General features: G+C 34.7%; 1 protein-coding gene across 5 annotated transcripts in view; it reads left to right on the forward strand.

Moving 5' to 3' along the window:
- STAM2 (signal transducing adaptor molecule 2) overlaps window positions 1–15,023 on the forward strand; it is a 53,249-nt gene extending 38,226 nt beyond the window's left edge. For 4 of the 5 annotated variants that reach the window (XM_047871886.1, XM_047871889.1, XM_047871888.1 and 1 more), the window contains 6 exons: window positions 701–783; window positions 924–1,011; window positions 2,019–2,073; window positions 5,745–5,898; window positions 8,511–8,680; window positions 10,100–15,023. In XM_047871886.1, coding sequence (XP_047727842.1) covers window positions 701–783; window positions 924–1,011; window positions 2,019–2,073; window positions 5,745–5,898; window positions 8,511–8,680; window positions 10,100–10,328 — 779 coding nt within the window. In that variant the 3' untranslated portion in view covers window positions 10,329–15,023. The remainder of the gene's footprint in view (window positions 1–700; window positions 784–923; window positions 1,012–2,018; window positions 2,074–5,744; window positions 5,899–8,510; window positions 8,681–10,099) is intronic. The other variant, XM_047871887.1, reaches the window with a different exon arrangement.
- The last annotated feature ends 341 nt before the right edge of the window (window positions 15,024–15,364 follow it).

Consider the following 15,364-nt stretch of genomic DNA (forward strand, 5'->3'; position numbering starts at 1 on the left):
CAGTCAGTTGGGCGTCCGACTTCGGCTCAGGTCATGATCTTGCAGTTCACAAGTTGGAGCCCGGTGTCGGGCTCTGTGCTGACAGCTCAGAGCCTGGAGCCTGCTTTCGATTCTGTGTCTCCATCCCTCTGCCCTGCCCCGCCCCCCTCACACTCTGTCTCTCTGTCTCTCTCAAAAATAAATAAACATTAAAAAAAATTTTTTTAACCTATTATCAAAGTTAGATTTAAATTGGATATTTTTTTCTTATTGTGAAGATGAAATCGAGTGTTTTTTTGTTCATATGGGAAATACATTTTTATAGCAAGGAAAGTGTACTGAAGGAGCTCATATATTTGACTCTAACCCTAGTGTTAAAAACACTCAGTTTTTCAGAAAATGCCTATAATGACAGTTCCCGTTAATATTGCTCACTTGTTCCACTAGAAGGTAAGTTCCATTGGGGCAGAGATTCTGGTCTGTTTTATTCACTCTGTATATCCAATGCCTAGAACAGTACCTGACACATAGTAGTAAGGGCTAATAAATGTCTGTGGCATGAGTGGATGAACACATGAAATAATGTATGTTACCTATGAAATGTGATGACTGAAGAGTTCCTTTTTTTTTTTCTTACGAATAATCACAGGCTACTTATATATTAGTAACTAAAATACCAAAGTAAATGCTGAGGAACTTAAAGTTTACTTTGTTTCCATAGCAGCTGTGGACAAATTGAATGTAATTGATGAGGAGGAGGAGGAAATTAAGAAATCAGAGCCTGAGCCTGTTTATATAGATGAGGTAGAGTTCTTCTTTTGTTTAATAGTTAAACTATCAATACTTTAAAATCTATTATCCTTGAGAATGCTTGGAAAGAGTAATTTTTATGTTCATTGAAATGAAAGCTTTTGCGTTTTTAAAGTGCCCATTTACTTTTTTAGGATAAGATGGATAGAGCCCTGCAGGTACTCCAGAGTATAGATCCAACAGATTCAAAACCAGACTCCCAAGACCTCTTGGATTTAGAAGGTACTTAATGAGTGTTAGGGATTACTTCATTGTCATTTAATATTTTAGTTATAATGTCTTAAATATCTTCTGCTTTGTGTTTGCTTCTATAAATTAGAACTCTCTCTCTGGTGGAAAACAGACCAGTATAGTAAAATAGTAAATATATGATTTGGAAGATGTTGTTACAAACCTGCCTATCCTATTCAAGAAGGAAGTCTTTGTTTTTCTGTAAACCCACCAGGGATACTGGATGAAGAGATTTGCAATCCGAAAAAGGACAGAATTAAGAATAAGAACATATTAAATTAATTAAATTAAAATTTTAGCAATTCTTATTTCTCTTTTAATTCTCTTGTATCATGATTTTAAAGGGCAAAATTATATATGGTCTGTGTTAATTTTGTAATGTAGTCATTTGATGCATGCTGTGTCCTTTTAATCCCCAGAAATTTGAAACAATTAAAACAAATGTTTTTATGCCTATTTTTAATCCTTTAATCAGAAAAATCTCTGATAAATGGATAAATCTTCTTAAATCTTTTTGTAGAATAAAGTCTAATTATAAATACAGGATACTACTCTATTCATTGTATCGGTGTTTACATTTGGAAATGCACAAAATGTTTGATTTTGAAATGGCTTAAATACATGAAAAAGTTCATATCTAATCTGTACATAATTATATATTTTATACATTGTGACTCAAGTTAATATACGTAGCTAATAATAGTTTTCCAGATTTTAAGATAACTCCAGATTTAATAGTCTGTAATGTTAGCACTTACTTGGTGGGACATGGTGGGATTTCTCTTTTGATTATGACTTTGCCTTTGGTTGTATGATATTAATATTGGTGATGAACAGTATTAAAATTAGGTCTTTCATAGTCGTTTCTCTAGCATAAATTTCATTTTCTTTGTCTTATGCATGGTGTTGTATATTGGTGTGGTCCATTGTCAAAAGCTTTTGAAATTGACTTAAACTGGTTTAAGTTTCAAGATTCAAAAGTATTTTTGTATTTACAGATATCTGCCAACAGATGGGTCCAATGATAGATGAAAAACTTGAAGAGATTGATCGGTGAGATTCTTTGTTAAGGGAATAACAAGTATAATTTTCTTTTGATTACTTGTTTTTTGGCAAAATTTTAGACTGAGTTTTGTGGAACTGTTCAATCTGTTGAAATTGTTTCTCAGTTTCCAAAACTCTTACAAGTGAATAGTAAGGTGGTACTTTTTATTTTGGTAGTAGTTTTCTTCCATGGCCATATAGTATATGTAGAATTGTGGGTTCTTGCTATTATGGTGCCAACTTTCATTTTCTTACTTGGACTGGAATTGAGGGATAATGAGGAATGAGGAATAAAAACTGAATAGAGCACAGATTGAGAACTGGGATCTTGGGCAAGCATTGTCTTACTCCGTGATGAGAAGTAGTATTTGTAAATCTTTCAGATGAAATTTCCCTTGGGTTTGTGAAGCTAACTCCAGTCCACATACCTCTCCTCATTTTTCTCCCTTGTATTTCTGTTATCCTTTTAATCTCCTTATTCCATGTAGTTTTACTCTTCCTTAGAAACAGCAACAGCACTGAAGGATAGACTATCAGCATTTGGAACTTTTCATTGATTTTTGCCTCCTTTGGTTCCTCAGAGCTTTCTATTTGAAGTCTCAGGGAGAACCTATGGTGAATGGAAGACAAGGACAAGGCTTTAGTGTTCCATTGTCATCCCTTTCTGGAATCTGTTTATTGAACTACAGTATAAAACTGCACAAAAAGAACAGGAACTACTTCTTACCTGCGTTTACCAGAGAAGGGTAGTAGCAGCAAGATTTTTTCTAGTCACTGAAGATTATAATCTGTTTCCATGAGACATTTTTTATAAATTCCTTATATCTTCTACAGAAATGAAAAATAAAAACCCATCAAAAATAAATGAAATGATGGTGGTAGTTTCATCATATTTTTATTTTGGAAAAAGCATTAAATGTCTACTTAACACATCTCCTATTTTTATTTCAGTGCAAGGGTGTTAATGGTCAGTGAATAATAAAACTGGAGAGGATTAAAAAGAAAAATGTCAGGGGTGCCCAGGTGGCTCAGGGTTAAGTGTCTGCATCTTGATTTTGGCTCTGATTATGATATCATGGTTCATGGATTTGAGTCACATGGGGCCCTATGCTGGCGGAGCTGAGTGTGCTTGGAATTCTCTTTCCCTGCCCCTCTCCCACTTGCATGTCCTGTCTCTCAAAAATAAATAAACTTACAAAAGAAGAAAGAAAAAAGAAAAATGCCAGTATTACCTTAGGTGTGGCTAGGAGTACAATTATCATAAACCTTTCTGGACCTTAAAAATAGTCCATAATCTTTAACCCAGTAAATTCAGGCCCATACTAAGTATACAGGGACATATGCAAAGATTTAACTCTTAATCTTCACAGTATTATTGAAATTAGGTTTGTAGCAACCAAGTTGGCAGTAACTAAAATGTCTTTAAGTGTGAGATTGATTTAAAAATAATTACATCCATACATTCTACAATAAAAAGCATTATCATTGATAAATATCTATCGATTATAGAAAGATATACTATGTAATGAAAAAGCAGAGGATATGACAGTATACATAATCTTTTTTTTTATCGATAAAAGGAATATTTTCAAAGGAAAAGGTCTAGCACAGTTAAAAATCAGAGCGACCATTTCTGATAGGAGTTAATTTTTTGAGTCATAGCTCACCTGTTAACCAGTTCTCTCTTCAGTTTCAGTTTCTGAGTAGTCCAGCTGGCATTTTCCTTTCCCATGGTCACTGACTACAGATGCAGCTCTTGTTCTGGAAAACGCTTGCTGTTCTTCAACAGATTTTGACTCTTTATCTTTGTCAGGCATTCAAAGATGAATAAAATACTGTTTTTTCCCTTGACTGGATCACCATCAATTTGTTTTCCCTAATAAAAACAACTTTACTGCCAGAAAAAGAAATTTTACATTTCTTTTCTACCTGTAATTGTTTGGAATGAGATTTTATAGACTTTATCACACTAAGAAATTATGTCAGGCAAACATGTAAATTGACTCCAAAAAAGTTTAGATAGATTTATTGAAGAGATCCATAGTCTGAACTTAACAATATCCCAGACTATTTTAACCTTATTTCCTACTGCCCTCCAAAAATCATTTTCTACTGCCGTGATCAAATTGCCCTTTTCATTCTTCCATTGTGTAACCTCACTCCTTTTGCCTGACTTGATTTGCACTGTCCCACTGATCTTAGTCTTCCTTTTTACTTGGGCCTATCCATCCTTCCTCAGGTGCCTATTTAAGTCCCAGCTTCTCATAAAGCCTTTTCAGTTTACCACAACCCAAGTTAGTCTCCTCCTCCTCCTCTAAACTCTTCTGTTTCCTATAATTTTATATAATTTTGCAGTCATATGCCATCTTATATTGTTTGCTATTTTCCATGTGCTTAGCCTTGTCTAATAGATTGCAGTCTCTTTGAAGGAGAGATCCACACCTTCTGCTCCATTTTCTTTGTGATAGTATAGTGTTTGGACACAGTTCAGTAAAAATTTAATTGCTTTGGGGTTATGTCTTGAATCTTTAAAGGTGATTTCTGTGTTCTCCTTGGTGTTTCATCAGTATACTGGGTTATGTGGACCAAATACCCATGGTTAATTCTTAGTCACATATTTGTTAGCATGGACACTAATTTCTCATCCTTTCTGTATGGTTTACAAATGATATCTCTGAAAACAGTTTGACTTGCTGTATATAGTTACACATGGAAGACAGGAAACTGCATCTTTTTGTTTATTTCAGACATAACAGATTATAAGAGAGGAAAGATGATAAGTCTTAACATGACTCAATCCAGGTCATTTATTTGGTAGCCCTGTGTCTGGTCATCTGCCTCTGCTTCTTGTCTTTTCAGCCTCCTTGTATATATATAAAAAGAGCTATATTTAATAAATAGGCTTGTGGGTGCCACATGATGTGGCCATTTAATTCATATGAACTTGTCAGTTGCAATGGGAGTTCTTTATTACTCTCCAGGGTAACAGACAAAGTTGTACCAAGTCAGAAGGATTTGAACTAGAGTTCCTTGGGCAAATTTGAGAATGCTCTTACTTGAATTTGTTATTTACACAATAAGGTATCTGGTTTCACTCCCCTTCTCAAAAGAAACCAACAAACAAGAGTAGTAGAGACTAGTTTATATATACATTGTTTTCATTTGCATTTTCAAGGATAATTATTAGGATTTTTTCATTGGATCCATTAGTGAATATAAGCAAATGAAAATGTGTAATTTTGTTTGTGAGTGTGTTTTGATTTCAGTCATATCGTGCTTCAGAGCAGGCTCTGGACCTTGCCTGAGTACTTTCTTTTACTTAGATTTTTAATTAAAGCTTGGGCTTTTCCAAAATTGAGAAATTATTATTCTTTGTACTTGAGATTTCAAGAGAAACCTATAACATGTGAAACAGAATTGTCCTGGCACCAAAATTATGAATTGATTGCATTTTTATGAAGTGTGGAAGGGACTTTCCCTAATATTATGATGTCATATTAGCCTAGTTATTATGAGAATTCAGTAATTCCTCCTCCCATTTTTCATGATGAATATTTCATTGTATGTAAAGAACCTTTTAAAATATGAATAGAAAATGTGCTAAATTTAAAAAGTAGTTTATGTTCCTAAATACATGCTGAAAAGCATTGAAGAAAATTAAAGTGCTTTTTCTGTATCAGGAAGCATTCAGAATTGTCTGAATTGAATGTAAAAGTCTTGGAAGCCCTGGAACTATATAACAGGTTGGTGAATGAAGCACCAGTATATCCAGTCTATTCAAAGCTCCATCCTCCAGCACATTACCCACCTTCATCAGCTGGGGTTCCAATGCAGGTGAGAGTATTTTTGAGCACATTTTTCAAAATGAGGAAAACAGTTTTAAGTTCAAAAAAATGTCTTAAAGCATAATATCAAAATGTCTGTGGTCCATGAATAAAATCATAAAACTCATCTTTTATAGTAAAAAAAAAATATATATGGGCTAAACAATTAGCGTTTGCCAGGAGAAATTAGATATTGATATTTTACAAATAATTTTAGTTCATTTTTAATGTGAACAACAAGATCGTTAAATATATGATGGGAGTTCTGGTTCTTCATTTGCTTTTGTAAATATAAAGCACAAATCCTTTATTTAAAAGTTTAAGTCCTTTGATTTAAGACAATGCTTGACCCATCACAAGTCCTCTCTATGAGATACTGATGCAGTTCCTGTTGCTCAACAAGCAAGATTTACCATTTCTTTTAAAATTTCTCTCAAGATTAGGGCGCCTGGGTGGCTCAGTCAGTTAAGCGGCCGACTTCGGCTCAGGTCATGATCTCACGGTCCGTGAGTTCGAGCCCCGTGTCAGGCTCTGTGCTGACTGCTCAGAGCCTGGAGCCTGTTTTGGATTCTCCCTCTCTCTCTGACCCTCCCCCGTTCATGCTCTGTCTCTCTCTGTATCAAAAATAAATAAACGTTAAAAAAAAAAAATTCTCTCAAGGTTTATTTGACTTACATGATTAGTGGAAGGCTTATTAGTTAATGAACTTCTTTTATCCTGAAATCATGTTCTCTGTTTTTCCTTTGATGAATGACTTATATTGTCAAAAATTCATGTGTGGCAAGGATATGATGCAGGCCTATAGGTGCAGGGTCCGTAAGCCATTCATGAACAGCTTCTTTTTCCAGGACTTTACACCTTGTCTGTGCTTCCTGCTGAAGTGAATACTTATATTTATAATCATTATCAAGCATTGTGAAGCCTTTCTCAAATTTTACTCAGTTAGCAATTGAATTCAGAATGAATTTGGATGAACAAAATTCATGTTAATTTATGGGAACTGATATGTAAAGGAGTGTGTGAAGGAGACACCAAGGAGAAAAGATAGAATGTGGGTGCATAATCTAGATGACTTGACATGACATAATTAAGTAAAAAAGAATGGTTACTATGGTAACTGTCACATCAGACAAGATGCATTTATCAAATATGCCATGTCCCAAACTTTGGAAAATGGTGAAAGGATCATTATATGTGAGGGTAGAAAGGATATCTGGGTGCAAAAGACAGCTGGAGTTTATTCAGTAGTGCTTCTGTTTTCAACGAGTTAATTTGCTGCTCCTGTGAAAGTGGAACAAAAAAGAAGTGTCTCCACCATTGTATGATGGAACTGTGTTTTATTTGCTTCTTTGTGTGTCTATAAAGGGTTATTTGTCATTCTTGTATCAGGTTTCTGTGTTTAGTTGCATACTACTTACAATCTGTGTTTTGCTAATAAGCACAACTCAGGGTTTTAAAAAGTTAAACTTTCTGTCTCTCTGATTTTTCACATAACTTCTTTATATACTATTTATGTATAATAGCATTTAAACTATTCAAAGTTCCTATTCTAATTAGAAGAAAATTCCATAGTAAAAAAGTTGGTGTAACACACCATTAGTTGAATCTGTAAAGGCTACTCAGGAACCCTACACTGCAGCAGAGGTCAGTTCCCAGCTTATTGTCAGTGGATTGTTACATGTTGACAAAGGAAGCGGTATGATTGCAACTACATTAAAGTTGATTTGGCACTTCTAGCATGCTGTTTTCATGTCAGTGGGCTTTACAAATAGCTTTGTTTATTACGTGCAGTTCAAACTGCCTCCAGAAATCCCCATAACTGTGTAAGTGAACTAAAAACTTATATGTAGATAAAAAAGAAAACAAAAAACAAATAGCTTTGTTTAAAATTGGAGTGATGATAATCACTGTCTAATATTTATTTATTAAGTATGTGCATTGTTTTGAATGCTATATTTGGTAGGCAGGTCCTTAAAGGAGATACTACCCTCAAAGTTAGGTAGGGCACATGAAATATCCAAAGAGACTTAGACCATTTTGCTATTTCCTGAGGGAGGACACATCTTCTCCTTTACCTAAAAATCACCTTTGCTTTTGTCCTATTTGTTGTAAAGGCAGAAAATAAAGGAGATGTTACTAGAGAGCATCTGCGCCCTGCCCTGATACCATTTATTCTTATCCTCTCAAGTTTCATTCTTAGGAAGGAGTTGAATAAGTCATCCTGGGATGAGGGTGAAGTTCACCATTTGGATGGTGACTTGAAGTGATGATGGGTTGCCCTTCGAGGAGTGTATAGTTTCCTGTGACTCTGCAGCAAGGCAGGTCACTGAGCAATAGGCAACCCGGATGGACTCCAGCCTGCTGCTGAAAAATATGCCACCTCCTTTCCTTTCAACCTCCCGCAGAATAAAAGAACAACCAAATAAATCACAAATTTCCACAGATTTGGCACTGTAATTTCGAAGCTGTCTACTTTTTGTACTAGGGTAGATAGATTGGTAGAACCAGATTGCTCCCTGAAGAACGGTAACATTTTATTTCATTTAAGTTTTTTAAAGTTTTAAATATGTTAGGCAGATGTTTGGGAAATCAGTGAGTCAACTTTTTCTCTTTGGTTAATAGACATACCCAGTTCAATCGCATGGTGGAAACTATATGGGTCAAAGCCTTCACCAAGTCACTGTGGCCCAAAGCTACAGCCTAGGACCAGATCAGATTGGTCCACTGAGATCTCTGCCTCCAAATGTAAATTCCTCAGTGACAACACAGCCTGCACAGACTCCATATTTAAGGTAAGTTTTGGGGAGCTGTGTCATTTTGTAATTACATACATTAAGGTTTCACACACTTTCATAATGAGAATAAATTGACCTCTTTATAATAATAATTGAGATGAAGTTACAGAACTTCCCATTCATAAACCCATGAAGTCAGAATGGTGCTGCTCTTAGCTTTGATACCTCTACTAAAATGGTACTCCAAACATGGCCTAAAGTCTGGTTCCCTGGGACAAAATAAAGATAACTGTCCCTTACAGGGACCAAGCCCATGATACACTCAGCACTATGCTGTAATCAGCCTCGTAAAGTAGTCCCAGGCATATTGATTTGCATGCATTCCTGAATATCAGAAAACTTTGACTCCCAAGTGTGTGTAAGCTGTGGAATTTGTGGTCTGATTTTTTTATACTAACACTTCTGTTTTGAAAATCATATTTAAATTATTGCCTTCTATTAACTTTGCTTAGCAATACAAAATGTTCATTCAATACAGTCATGGGTAGATGATCTCTAAGGTCTCTTCCCACCCAAATTCCATAAGTATAAACTTTAGATATTAACTGAAAATTAAGTAAACCTGTTCACATTGGTATTTAGTTCAATTAAAATGTAAAATTTTGTTATTCTGTGTGAGACTAGAAATTATGGAGAAAAAAACTGGAGCGGTATAGACATTAATCTTCCTATACTGTAAGCAGTGTATTTGAGTAATTTGAAATTACATATTACAAAGCTTTTTTAAAAAAAAAATGTATGCCATGGTAATTACAAGAACAAGCAGAGTCCTGCAGTTTGGTGTGATTTCTCAACTTGTTCTTTTGTTTGTTTTGGTGTCGTGTTAATAAGTAAACTATAGGTCAAGACTACCTTGAGGGTAGATTCAGGGTCCTGTGTGGATTACACTGTTTGCCTTGCCCTTATTATTTTTATGTAGAGGTTCAGATTAAGTTAGCAGGGCAGCTCTGAAAGTGTCCTATCAAAGGAAAGTGTAAAGAGTCTGTGAGGAAAAGAGGTGGTCTCCTCCATGCTGGATTGAGAGACAGCGTAAGGGAGAATATGGCTGAAGGTATACTTGAGCGGAGTTCGGTTCTCGTTATAGCTGACCAAGGATACCACTGTGAGAAACACAGTCTGCATCTCCTCAAAAGATTTTTTATATGTTTGCAGTGATAGATTTTGGAGAAAACAAAATTAAATAGGCCATATAATCTTATATTTTGTTTCATTTTTGAGTACTTTCTCCTTACCAAATTTAAAAATTACATTCACAGTGTTGGCTAGTTGGAATAATGAAGTCATAATCGGAACAGCAGAGTTACATAAACTTACAAAGATGGAAAACGGAATTTTTATTGTCTCATGATTGATCTCTGACCATGACCTTGATAATGCAAAGTAAATCTGGTTTTCTTTTCAAAATTTTGTTTGTAGCACTGGACAAGACACTGTTTCCAACCCTACTTACATGAACCAGAACTCTAACCTTCAATCAGCTGCTGGTACAGCTGCTTACACACAGCAGATGGGGATGTCTGTGGATATGTCATCGTACCGGAACGCTACTTCCAATTTGCCGCAACTGGCAGGCTTTCCGGTGGCGGCTCCCGCTCATTCAGTTGCACAGCAGCAAACAAATTACCATCAGCAGCCTCTTCTTTAGAACAAAGCAAGCATTTTCTCCAAAGCCTTCATATGTGTATTACTTGACCCCAGTGATTCAAATCTGAAAATATTTAAAAAATAGTTTTTCTCAACTCAAAAGAACCATGAATAAGTAAAGCACAAAAACTTACCTTACTCTGCTAGGCCATGAAAGGATTTTTTCAGCCCAATTTGTTTGAAGTCAACTTTTGATGAGAGGCAGCTTCAGGTAGCTTCCAGTTAATCCTGTCTTCCTTTCAGATCTCTACACAAATCTGGACACCCAGTCAGTAGCCTTATGACACTAAACAGCAGGAGATAAAATTTTACTTTAAAGAAACCATTAATCCTTAAAATGTCATGATAATTGGGAGCGCACTCAAACCTTTGAATATTTTTTTTGTCTGCATGTTTTTTCAGTATTCCCCACAAACCATTATTTTAAAAGGCGAACTTCCTTTTGGGTGAGCATTTAGCTTGCCAACATATTTCCCTTGGCTCCTTAAATTGCGGTTGTGTTTGCAGTCCTGACAGTTTTGCTCTCCGGTTATGTTGAGTAATAATTAGCATATAATTGTCTGACAGAAGCAAGAGCAGTTTGGAAGGAAAAAAGATGTTTTCTGTAGTTAACAGTGAAGACCATATAAATGCAGATATATGATAAAGCATTTAGCTAGTCCCCAGTCCTGCCAGCAGTGAGCTAAGGAATGCCCCATTCCCTGCAGATAAACATTTCTTTTCTAACAAGGCTCCCTTGTACTTAGAATTGCCACTAATGACCTTTTAAAGTGACGTTGGCCATCCTCTAATAAGTGTGGTGTGTGCAGAGATGCTGCATTTTCTTTTTACGGATTACATGTGAATTTGAGCCATGAGACATTCCTAGTAATTTGATGTGATATATCCCAAGCATGAATAATAAGTGTTCTTATTGCTGTGTTGTTTCTTTAAAGAGGTAATTCAAGTACCATTGCTATGCCAGGCTGTTGAAAAATTTGGCCATTCCTTTCAGAGATAATTCTGAGCCTGTGGGATAATAGCAGGCAATAGATTGATAGGGAAGCTATCAAGACAGTTTTTCTGAAGCCTACATTTTATAAATTAGTTTATAGTGCTAATAGATTCCACATACTGTAGGAGTTAGGTAGTAAACCAGTAGGGAATGTTTTCTCCTAAAAATTCATACACTACTGCATCATCTACCACTTTTTAGACAATGGAATAGAAGATGGTGAATACATATGCTTACAGGTACTTGGTACTTAGACTGGGAAAACAAAGGACAGAAGTGGTTACTTGCCTGGAAGCCAGATTTCTAAATTGTTTTTTTAAAGAAAGCCCTTAATCTTTCTGCCAAGGATCCATTTGAAGACAGTGTGCTGAAAATTTTTATCATTTATCTATTTACAGAAATTTAATGATAACTATGTTCTTTTTTCAAAGAAACTGTCCGAAAATAAAAGTCTACATACTACTTGGTCTACATTTAAAGGAAAAAACAAGCAGTATTTGAAAGCCTAATTTCTGTCATTGTCTCATTTCAGATAGAAGTAGCTGAAAAAGTTTTAACCTTGAGTATGTCACGTTCTTTTTTTCATACAGTATTTTTCTTCCATGTGAATTCGTTTATACACTTATAAAAAAACTTCTAAAATGGCACCTTATTTTTTTGGAAACGAAACTTCTATTCTTTAAAGAAAAAACATAAAAAGCATTTACGAAGCTGCTCTTGATAATAGTTCATGTTTGCATATATATCGAAAATCTTAACGTTTTTTCCTCCCAAACAGTATTTAATAAAGTTATTTTAATGTTTCTGTAAATATTTCATGTATAATTGTGTTCTGAATTGTAAAAGCTTAATTCCGCTTAAGTCTTTGAACTAGGGGAAATATGGCACACCCACTAAATTGGGATCAGCCAATTAAGTTCACCAAATGTAGTTTTGGAATAACATAACAGGTGACATGTATATAAATACTGTATATTGGCATTTATCTGTGAAATTTTATACATCCAGAAGTTTCTTCTCCCTCTTAAATTAAGAACAATTTTATTTTGGCCATACTGTAATGAATTTTGTGTTGCAGGTTGTTCATAGTATAAAAATGTTACTAAATCTGTGTACTAAGATGATATTTTTGGTGTTAATAGGAAATAACAGGGTTATTTTTCTTTCTTTTCCATGATCTTATGGGTTATATTTATTTTAAGATCTCTTTATAATTAAATGTTTTCTGCCAAAGGAATTGTCTAATACCAGATTTCTACATTGGGTTCATACTTGCTGTTTTATAAAAAAATAAAAACAACTTCTGCATTTTCATATGAAATCTTGGTACATTAGAAAAAATTTCTGAAAATTTATAATAAAATCACTTTTCATCAATGTAGAATTTCCCTTGGGTGTTAAAATATATGGAGTGGTGGGATATATAAAATAGTTTGGAAAATGTACAGTCTACCAACATTGTCTTGTAATTTGGTAATTTACAAAATTACCTGGATATTAAATAATTACAATATTTATCAATTAGGATTTTAAATTATTTGCAGATACATTGTCATCTGATTCTATTTCAAGTAGCTGATAAGTTGACCACATAACAAATTTCACTACATTTTGAAGATGATTATAAAGTTTCACCTTCCAAAATTTTTAAAAATTTATTTTGAATATTAAAAATATTATGGCTTAGATCTTTTAAAAAGTTTTCATTGTAAAAATCATAAGTGTCTGGTCTCTTCTAGGAGAGGATTTATTGAACTGTTATGAGAAAGCTCAAGTTATTTTTGTAAGTAATAAATTATAAATAATAGAGCACCAACCTATCATGCTTTGTTTCTGTGAAAAGACATTTTTCTTATTTACTTACATCAGTTTTAGTCAGTAAATGAAGGGAGGATTCATTTCTAGGGATTTAATTTTTTTGTTGTTAGTACAATTTAGTTTCTTTTGGAGATTAAAGTTGGTTTTTTTTTTTTTTACATTTTCCCCAGAAGAATTTTTCTAATTTTACCAAACTAAGTTTGAATTAGAGTTCTCTAAAAACCTTACTGTGTCAAAAAAAAGAAATAATGTAGCTTACATAGTGTAGTGGGAGGAATCGTGTCCCCCCAAAATTCATGTTTGCCTAGAATGTCAGAATGTGACCTTATTTGGAAAAAGAGGTTGCAGATTTTGGAAGTTAAGGACCTTGAGGTGAGATCATTCTGGATTTAAGGCAGCCTTATAAGAAGAGACACCCAGACGCACAAGGTAGACGAGGCATGTAAAGATGGAGCAGAGACTGGAGTGATGCTACCGTGGGTCAGTGATGGCCTGGGGCCGCCACGAGCTGGAGGAAGCACGGAAGGATTCTCCTCCAGAGCCTTCAGAGAGAACACAGCCCTGCTGACTCCCTGATTTCAGATTTCTAGCCTCAACCTGAGAGAGAAGACATTTATGTTGTTTAAAACCACTAAATTTGTTATGGCAGCCCTAGGAATCTAATAAACATAGATAAAGGTATACAGCAAAATCTGAGTACCAACCATTTCAAACTTCCATAAGAGTGGGTAAGATTGTCGCAGGAGTTCAGAGACAAATGTCTGCAGTCCAGTAGTAGCACTTTTATTATCTTTTCTATATTCTAATGAAATTGCATGGATAAATGAAACTGATCTCTGTCAACCTCATAATCCCATTTTACTGGTATTTTTTTTTGTTTGTTTTACATCACATCTCAATAATTCCTTATGTCAGAGATGGTAACAAGATTATAATTTATGACTATCCACTCTTCTGTCCATCTTGAGTAGTGAGTATTGAATGAAAAGGAGAACTGTTCAAAGGCAAGCAGACAAACAGAAGACACAAAACTGGTGGATGGGTATTTCCCACAAAGGCTACTAAAGAATGGAATTTGGTCTTCTTATTGTACACCATTTCATATCCTAATGAGGAAAATAAAGGCTTTCCAGTACTTTTACAGCAAGTCAGTGACCTCTACTGATCACCTTTTTGTCTAGGGAGCCATCTCCCTTTTTTAAAATACTGAGGTGAACTCACATAAAATAGTCCTTTAAAGTAAACAATTCAATATCATTTAGTACATTTACAATGTTGTGCAACCACTACCTCTAGTTCCAGAATGAGACCTTTTATGTCTGCTTTCACGTACCATATGACTTTTGAGGTTCATCTCCACATGTACCACAGTATGTAAGGTTCATATATCAGTTCATCCATACCTCTGTTGATGGATACTTGGGTTGTTTTCATCTTTTGGTTATTGTGAATAGTACTGCTATGAATATGTGTGTATATGTATTTGAGTACTATTTTCAGTTCTTTTGAATATATACCTAGGAATGGAATTGGTGGGTCATGTGGTAATTCTATGTTTAATTTCTTGAGGAATTGTCAAAATTCCAAAGCTGAGCCATTCATTTAATATTCCCACCAGCAATGCAAGAGAGTTCCAATTTCTCTATGTCCTCACCAGCACTTAATTTTTAAAAATCATAGCCATCTTAGTAGATGTGAAGTGGTACCTCTTTGTGATTTTTATTTCTATTTCCTTAATGACTAATGATGTTGAGCATCATTCATGCTTTTTGTCCACTGTATATCCTCTTTGGAGACATGTCTGTGTAAATCCTTTGCTTATTTTTTAACTGGGTTGTCTCTTTGTTGTATTGTAAGAGTTCTTAATATATACTGGATACTAAACCTGTACTAGATACATTATTTCAAATATTTTCTACCATTCTGTAGGTTGTCATTTTACTTTGATGATGTTCTTTGATTTACAAAGTTTTTAATTTTGATGACATCCAGTTTATGTATTTTTTTCTTTTGTTGCTCCTGCAAAGAGTCCATTTCAAATCCAACTCATGAAGATTTTCTCCTGTTCTAAGATCTTTATGGTTGTAGCTCTTGTAATTAGGTCATTGATTCAGTTTTAGTTAATTTTTATACACGATGTGAGGTAGGGAATCCAACTTCATTCTCTTGCGTATAGATATCCAGTTGTCCCAACACCATTTGTTGAAGACTTATTTTACCAGCTG

This window comes from Prionailurus viverrinus, chromosome C1, assembly GCF_022837055.1.
Source record: "Prionailurus viverrinus isolate Anna chromosome C1, UM_Priviv_1.0, whole genome shotgun sequence".
Classification (NCBI taxonomy): Eukaryota; Metazoa; Chordata; class Mammalia; order Carnivora; family Felidae; genus Prionailurus; species Prionailurus viverrinus.